The sequence below is a fragment of the Dendrobium catenatum genome, unplaced genomic scaffold, assembly GCF_001605985.2.
Source record: "Dendrobium catenatum unplaced genomic scaffold, ASM160598v2 fragScaff_scaffold_1504, whole genome shotgun sequence".
NCBI classification, from domain to species: Eukaryota; Viridiplantae; Streptophyta; class Magnoliopsida; order Asparagales; family Orchidaceae; genus Dendrobium; species Dendrobium catenatum.
The window spans coordinates 146348-155409 of NW_021319966.1; the positions used below are offsets into that span (position 1 = coordinate 146348).

The 9062-nt window shown below is 37.4% G+C and overlaps 1 protein-coding gene across 1 annotated transcript in view; it reads right to left on the reverse strand.

Annotated features, from left to right (window-relative positions):
* Positions 1-6890: 6890 nt before the first annotated feature.
* LOC110095673 (probable F-box protein At2g36090) overlaps positions 6891-9062 on the reverse strand; it is a 3037-nt gene continuing 865 nt past the window's right edge. Inside the window, exon 2 of the mRNA XM_028700377.1 lies at positions 6891-7089. Coding sequence (XP_028556210.1) covers positions 6891-7089 — 199 coding nt within the window. The remainder of the gene's footprint in view (positions 7090-9062) is intronic.

The window sequence follows — 9062 nt, forward strand, 5'->3', positions numbered from 1 at the left end:
ACCATTTGATTTTTTGTTATTAAATAATTAAATTATAATTTAAGTTATTAAATTTAATAATTTAAGTTAGTAAATTCAATAATTTAAGTTATATTTTAAAATAAAAAATACTTAATTTAAATAATTTAATTTGACAATAAGTTATTACAATATAACTTAATTTTCTTAATTTCTGTCGGAAATCCGCCGGAAATGCCCTCGGAAAAAAATCCGTTGGAAAACCAGTCAAAAAATATGTCGGAAAATCGTTGGAAATTTTCCGTCGGAATTTGTGACGAATTTACTTCCGCTGAAAATTCTGTCGAAAATGAGCTGTTTTCCTGTAGTGGTTCCAGGATACAATATGTGTAGGTCTTGATGACCTCATACATAAATGAGGTCAACATGATAGTGACGAGGCTCTACTCTATCCTTGAAGAAGGAGTTGAATAAGATGCTTCGAAGAGCCACATAATAGAGGTTAAGACGTACAAATCTGCTAATGATGTTTGATCTATCTAAGATTATTTTTTCGAGCGTTGCTCGATGATGTTAACCTATAAGATAGTGGTTGAGGGAGATCAACAAGAGATATTTGACCTATTTGAGGTGTTTGCCAAAGTGTTATTTGATGGTGTTAATTTATGTAGAAGACACTACAGGAAAAACATCATTTTATGGCGGACATTTTCGTCGGAAAATGGCCAAAATCCGTCATAAAATTGCCAAGTGAGACCACCAAGTTTATTTCCGCTGGAAAATCTGTCGGAAATGAGCTGTTTTCCTGTAGTGAGAGGCCAAGTGAGACGACCAAGGATGTTTGACCTATCCGAGCTAGGTTATTGAATCCCTGTGGGATCTATTATGCATTGATTGAGAGGGGGTGAATGCCATGTGTATCCATAATCAAAGGTTAAGAATGATTTATATTTAGAATATTACTTTCTTTTTGAGGTCAATATTATATATGGCCTTGCCTAAGGAGTAGAGATCCAGCTTGGGATTATATAGAGTTTATAATTCACTTGAAGCCTGAGAAGTATTATGATAATTCACTTGAAGCCTGAGAAGTATTATGATAGAAAGTTGCTAGCAAGATCATTATTAGACAAGTAAAATATTTAAGGGTCTTGCTTGACCATAATCATATTTTGATATTACAATGAAGGTTTCCCCTAATATAAATCTTCTTCTCATGGAGTTGATGCAACAATAGTTGATGGTTTATAGGTGATATAACAATGTTTGCATGTTGTTGCAATAAAGTTATCTCGCTTCAACCATGCTCAAGGCAATGACGTGAACGACCTCTTGATATTGATGCAAATATTTCTCGAAACCAATAATCATTTTCCATTGAATTAATGTAGTGATGGCTGATAGTTGATGAGAAATAATACATGTTTGTTATTGTAATGAGGTTGCTCTTAGTATTGAAGGACTTGTTTCCATCTTGATAATAATAGACCATGATAAGGGGGTTACCTTGCTTTAACCATGCCTAGGAAGTTAATGTGAATGACCTCTCAAGGTTGCAACAAAAGTTGCCCTCCACTCAGGAGGTGTTTCCCACAGACGCCGCCAAACCATTGTGTCCTGAAACATTCACGATGGTAGATAGATAAAGAGCTTAATGTCTTACAGATAAAAGGAGAAGGATGCCATAGGCATAAGAGAGACTTTAATTTTTAGGTTGAAATCTTAAAAAGGCATAAAAATCACAAGGCTTAACATAGTTGAAATGAATACATTAGTGCTTGTTGTTGATTACAAACGATGTCATTTCCTCGGGGGAAGGCGTTGGCTCAATGTACATCATATAAAGCATGTTATGTAGTTAGGGTTTATATTTATTCTCATGAGAATATTGGGTTGTTCATTTAGTTGGCAGGATTGTAATCGGATGATGGAGGTCACAGGAATCATAGTCGAAGAGGCAATGGTTGTCGAAGGGGCCGTAGTCAGGTAGGCAATAGTGGTCGGAGGGATCATAGTCGACAGATGACGGTGGTAGGAGGGACCATAGTCGATGGACGATGGTGGTTTGTGGGACTGTAGTCTGGGGTCGACAGTGCTTTGTGGGATTGAATTTGATGGATGACAATGGTGGTGGGACCATAGTTGGCAGGCGGCGGTGGCCAGAGGGACCATATTTGGTAAGTGATAGTGGAAGAAGATATAGTATTTTGTGGGCGACGACGGTTACTTGGTGGGCGATGGTGGCCGGAGGGACCATAGTTGGTAGCTAGGTAGGTTACATAGTGGACGGGGAGACCAAAGTCGATGAGTGATGGCGGTTTGAGGGACAGTAGTCAACATGCATTGATGGTATTATGGACTGTTGTCGACGTACAATGGTGATTGGAGGGACTGTAATTGGCAGATGATGGGAGTCAAAGGGACTTTAGTCGACGAAAGACTATGAATGATGGGTGACGGGGGCTAGACGGACCGGTGTTAGCATACGGCAATGGTGGTGGGACCGTAGTCAACTGGCGACGATGGGTGGATGAGCAGTGGTCCGGCGACAGTAGATGGATGAGCGGTAGTTTATGGAAGTTCATCGGTGGTGGTGCTTGGTTAGAACTCTAGGATCCTTGAAGCCTCACAACTCACTTCAATTTCCAACCAAAGGTCGAAATTTGCAAAGATCCATGCCCCCTTTTCATATGGGAAGAGAGGGTCTATTTATAGATTTTGAGAGTGACATTCCCTGTAATTATGGAGGAGAAGGTTCAAGGTAAATTCGGAGTTCTCCATCGGATGACTCATATTGATTCCCTCGATCATAGAGCAATCATCAAGCATTTAAGTGTCTTAATGATGTCGAAATCAAGCGATCTTAAGCTCGTCGGATTCATCTCATATTCGACTATAAACATGCTATATTTGAATATCATTTGGGTGACCATTCATTTCGATGCAATAGGTTGAATGGCTAGGATTAATTCATTTATGAACCAATCTTTCGTTCTTTTTAAATCTGGCCAATTTAGCTTTTTCTGGTTCATGGCTTTCTTAGAAGCACTAGTTGAAGGCAAGAGCATACTCCCCGCTTATATTAAACTGAAGCCATTTAAGAGAATAGGAACTCTTAGTTATTTTAAAAAATTTCCCGACTTAAATCATTACAAATTCTTTTAAATAAACTCAATATATATCTCCACTCTGTAGAAAATTTTCTGGAGAAATCCTTAAAAATGAAATTTCAACTGCAAGTCTGCAAATGTCACAATATGCATGGCTGCTACATCAGTGATTTCGTACTAAGCTCTATCGCATAGACGACCCATCTAAAAGAAAACCAATATGACCTCCATTTGAATTGTTCCATACAAATATTATAAATTTCCATGGATATCTTTTCTGTTAAGTTGAATGATATCTAGAGAAAAATGAAACCAGCTCTGTCAAATCCATATAATCCTCCATTGTCTCTCCATGAAATCCCTCAAGTTGATCAGAAGGCACAGGCGCTCCATCCAGATATGACAGAAACGCTTCAGTACAAAATTCTCCATTACTTCCATCAGTAGAACTTATATGACCTTCTTTTTCAAACAATTCATGAAACCGTGGAGGCGAAGCCATGAAATAAAACCTCTGTTCTACGCTCAAGTAATCTCCACAGTTCAAGAAACTTATATCTGATGTTTCCGTTTGTGTTGTGGCCGTGGAGTTGTTGAGGACTTCAGTGGTTTTGATGATGTATTCTTGGAGGTGAGAGGTTTTGCCTCTTGATGTTTTTCTAGTTCTACATTTTCTTTTTGAGCTCAGCCTTCTCTTGGTCGCGTTCCAGTGGTTTTTTATTGAGTTAATTTTCACTTCGGCCAGGGATTTTCTTGGCTATCTCTGCCCAACGGTTCCCAAGCTCCTTTATGTGCTTGGATCAGTGAAATCTCTTCCTCTTCACTCCATCTTTCCTTCTATTAGAACATTTTCACATTTTTAGTCCACGCTACAAGAAAATCAGCATTTACTGACCGCCGGAATTATCGGAGGTATAATAATCCCCGTTAGGCCGCCGGTTTTCTATTTTCGCTGCGCCTTTACCTGTAAAGGCGGCCAAGCTGCTGGTGTTAAGTAATTTTGCGGTTTCGACCGCCGGTAAAACCGACATTTAAGAAGGCCAGTAGCACCTAGCAGAATTCGACGTCCTAATCGCAACGACACAATCTGTTTCGCAATCAGAGGTTTTTTTTTGAACTTTCAAGTGACGCATGGCGCCAAGGTGCGTAATGCTTTATTCGCTAATTGGGGTCCTTTCTCACGTGGTTTGAGATATATGGGTCAACAAGTGCTTTCTTTTGTTTTGAGTAGCCTAGTATGTTCCTTCTTTTGGCTATAAATAGGTCACTGGCGGATCCACGTTGAAGCCAGGGTGGGCAAATGCCCACCCTCAAAAAATAAAAAAATGTATTAGAGGGAATATTTTTGATATTTTGAGAATATTTTTGGTATTTTGCCCCCCTCCAAAAATATTTTTTCCCTAAATTTATCAATCATAAACCTGTTTGCCCATCCGGCCAGTTCCGCTTTCGCGATTCTTTCTTCCCAATCGCATTCCCCGTTCAAGAGGCCCTTCTCCGTTGTCTTTCCATCACCTCCCTTCTCCGTTGTCTTTCCAAGGATTAGGCCATTCGTTGGAGTTTGTGGAATACCATAGCCGGACCTTTGGTTGTGAACCTCAATTTGAGATAAATCTGATTTCTGCATCTTTGAGGAATTTCCACAAGCACCTGGAGTGCAGAAACTTGTATGTAGAGGTTTGGTAGAGGCTGCAGTTGGAATTTCTAAACACCTGCAAGATGACACATTGACCCTATGCACTTCATGCTCAAGTTCTCTCTTAATTCAATAACAATCGTCACCATCATAACATGGAATTGTGGGATGAGCCGCACGCACCTGGGAGGCAACCGGCTGTTTGTGAATGACCGTTTCACGATTCATTTTAACGTCTGGAACGAAGACGTTGGGGCAGGATTCATTTGGAACCTCACAATTGGTCAAATCCATATCCTATGGAGAAGACCTGAACGTCCGAGCGAGTGAGACCGGAGTTCCAATTTTCTTCCAGGCTTAGGTATTGTATGATTTTGTTAGATTAGGAGCATTACATTTAGTTCATTTTTTGTATATTATTCTTTTAAGTAAAAGTCTAGTGTCAACATAACATAACTTATATCATTATACTCTAATTTATATTATTAAAATAAATATTAAATTGAAAGATAAATGGTAAAAAATTTCTCTTATAATTTTGATGGCATTATATCGGTTTAATTTTTTTAAAAAACTATTTTATTATTAATATTTGTTGTTATAATAATAATAATAATTATTAATATTATTATTTATCATTATTATTATTGTCATTGTTTAATATTTTAATTAACTAAAATTTTGTCCATCATGAAAACAGAAGCTGGATCCGCCCTCGAAGCCATTAATTGTATGAACAAAATGAAGCAGGAGGTACAGGGAGATCATGCATTGATGCCAGGCCTTAGGTGATTATATCATCTTTCTCTACACTGCTAGCCAATCCTTCCAGCCATTTTCTTTGCAATCTGCGACCACTTTCTTACTGCATGCTCTTTCACTAATCTCACCAACAAACTGCAATAATCTCCAAATTAATATCGGAAGCTTTTAATTAGAAAAACATTTTGTAGATTAGAAGAATAATTACTTGTCTTCCTCCGTAGTCCATTGCCCTCTCACAGAACTACCGCTGCTCTTCGCTCTTTTAGCTTCTACAGTACTACTGCTACTAATCTCCGAGGTGTTGATGGATGAAGTATCTCCATTGTTTGTAAGGAAGCCTGCACAGAACTCATTAATCTCACCAAATCCAAGCTCAGTATGATCCGCCTTCATCATAGAAGGATTCCTCTCACTGTTTTCGATAAGAAACGTCTCTAATGGCGCCATTGGCGTAGGAGCTTGGAAGATTAAAGGCATATTAGCTTGAACACGATTGAACTAAAGAAGAATAAGCTAGAAATGAGGGAAGAGGAGGGTAAAGAGATGGAGGAGGTGACAAAGTTTGAATAGATTTAAATGGAGGGAGTGATTAGCAGAGGTAACTCAGCCATTAAGCTCGCCTGATTAAGGGCAAATTATTACGTCAAGTGTCCAGATTCGTCCGGACATCAATTCAGATGCCCCACATCACCCAAATACACCGGACCCCAGTGTATTCGGGTGACATGGCGCGTCAGGATTGGATGTCCGGACGTCAGGTGACCAGACATAAGAATTCGCCCTGATTAAGGCCCCCATTGTAGCTCCACCCATGATTATAAATTTATTATTAAAAAACACGCAGTAAAGATAATATTATATTATTATATCTTTAAAATTAAAATAATTAATTACATATGTATATATAATTTATTTCAATTGCAAATAAAAAATATTTAAATTTGCTAAAATCTTAAATTTAATTGAAGAAGAATTAATCATTTAATCACTTTATGTTATAAATTAATAAAAAAATAATTCTATTATAATAACATAAAAAAATTAAGTATTATAAAAAAATCATAACACACACAGAGAGAGATCCAGTTTTATTTAGTACCCTAGAGCCTTTAAATGCGTATGAGCCCATGCAGTTGATTGATGCCCTCTTTGAGACTTCTTCCTTTGAGTAGGATTTCCCTAGTCTATACCCTGTGCTAATAATTTGGAAAAGATAATGTATGATCCTTATCGAGAGTCTTCTCAGGCTCCGGCGCCGGGATGGTAATTAAACCCGGGGCTTGCGCCCGTGGGAAACTTGGCCCCGTAATCATTTTAACCCCACTCGATCTCTTGGATCGGGTGGGGGAAACCCGTGCACTAGGTAGTGTAATATTACTACCCATCGGGGTGTGCTGGCGACAGCATCTATCCCCAATGGGTCAGTTCGATGCGCGATCCAACTGCCCACCATTCGACCCGTTCGTGTCGAGCGCAAGAGGCCTTCGATCGTTTTGTCCTAACGGGATAGTGCGCCGTACCCTCTGCATTCGAACCCCGCGAGCGGTGCTCCTCGGAGGCCCACAAGAATGTAAACATGGGAAATCCTCTTTCTGATTTTTATTGGCCAGGTATAATTCTCTGGAACAAATATAACTCCCAAGCCTCTAAATTCCTGGAAAAGTGTTAGAGAAACGACAGCTATGGTGAGAAATAAATTTATTTTTACTCCACAAATATCTAGCAAAGCCTCTATCTTATGGGATCACTGGTGCTTTGGAAGAGAGCTTAGCAATTTATTTCTAGGTCTATCTCACAAATTCAAGGCATGAAAAAATATTACTATTGGTAACTCGATTCATATGTGTACTGGTGTATACCAGGCCATTAGTGAGGATACAGGGAGTTTATAGGACATCCATTTATAGAATCGGGACAGTCAAATTACATAACCTGGATGGAAATCTAATGCTACTTATAAAGACCTTCTACATGTAGTTTTTTGTGAATGAGACCTAGTGATTGGTCTAACCTATATGCATAAGAAGCACTCTCGAGATACTCTATATACACATGGATTGCTCTTTTAGACAGGCTAAAACTGCTGATGTTCTAATCCAAAAAGGAATTTATATTGCTAATCCTACTTGATTATTTTGTCAAATAACACAGAGACTATAACTCATCTATTTTTTGAATGCAATACTCTTCAAGTATTAGTTGCGACTGATTCCCAAATTGCAAGATTTTCTCTCAGACCCAATGTCTCTCAGGCTATTGAATTCATTGGAGCTTACCGGGGAGAATAAAGATAAACTTAGCAATTCTTACTGTTTAATGAACTATATATCATATAGGGGTAAAGGAATAGCCACAGTTTTCTCACTAGCTAAGTGTTATTTCCATTATGTGTGACATTATGAAAGGGTGAAAATAAAGACTTCTAAATGGAAATAAGGGTATTCCTAGTTATAGTCCCTCTGTGCTTGTAGTTTGGTGGGAACATCCTAGAGCTTTTGTGTGCAGAACCCTCTCTTGCAGCATGAACTTTTCTGCTAACAGTCTCATGAATTTAAGCGGCAATCCACGCTCAATTTATTTGTCAGGTTCGGACGGAGGTTTTTCTTGCCTGAACAATGATGAAGCCTGACGTTGAATACTCTTTGATGTCTTCGGGCAACCAGAGTTAGATGTTTTCTCAGATTCTCTACCGGACTACCTAAGTTCAGAGCTTATTTATAGTCTTTACGCAACTGTTCTGCGGTCATCTATTGCTTTTTAATCTGGTTTATCGCTTTGGTTTCTTTGTATTTTTTTTTTTTCTAGTATTTCAGTTTTCTTTACTTATCAATTCTTATGTAACATGTTTTTCTTACTTTGAATTAATAAAATATATGTCTATTTAAAAAATAGATAATAGCATAATTAAATATATAATAGTGTAATATTAATAAAAATGCCTTAAATAGACCCTTAGGTTTATTGGGGTAGTTTTTTTACTGCTTTATTTTTCATATCACAACCTTGTTTTTTCTTTGGCTACTATTTTTTATTATTTAAAAAGAAATTAGTTAGAAAGCTATTTTTACATTAGCATCTAAAAAATTTATTTTTTCCTTGCAGTTTTACAAATCATTTTTATATAAAATTACAGTCATCCAAATATACTCGTAATTCATAAATGCGCCAACAACAAAATCTCATTTCATAAACAACATATAAAAACAATCATATACCTACAAAAGAAATTCTTTGATTTTTTTTTTCCAAAAATATGAACAAGTTTCATTTTTTTATTTAAAACAACAAGGAAAAAAAAAGAATTTTTTTTATTGTACACGTGACAGATATTCATTATGATTTTCTTATTTTCTTCTCAATGTTTGAACTTTCAAAAACATTTCTCTTTCATCTTTCAGCTTAACCACAACAAGCAACGAAGAACATCAACTTAAAAAAGAAGACTTTTGATGTGCAAATCTCATCTGAAAATAAACATATAAACAAAAGCGAGGAAGATGGTGGCGACAACGACTATAAAGGTCATATCACCGCACCTCTCCCTCTTATTTCTTCTCTCCTCTCTGGTTCTCTTCATTTTCAAATACTCCACA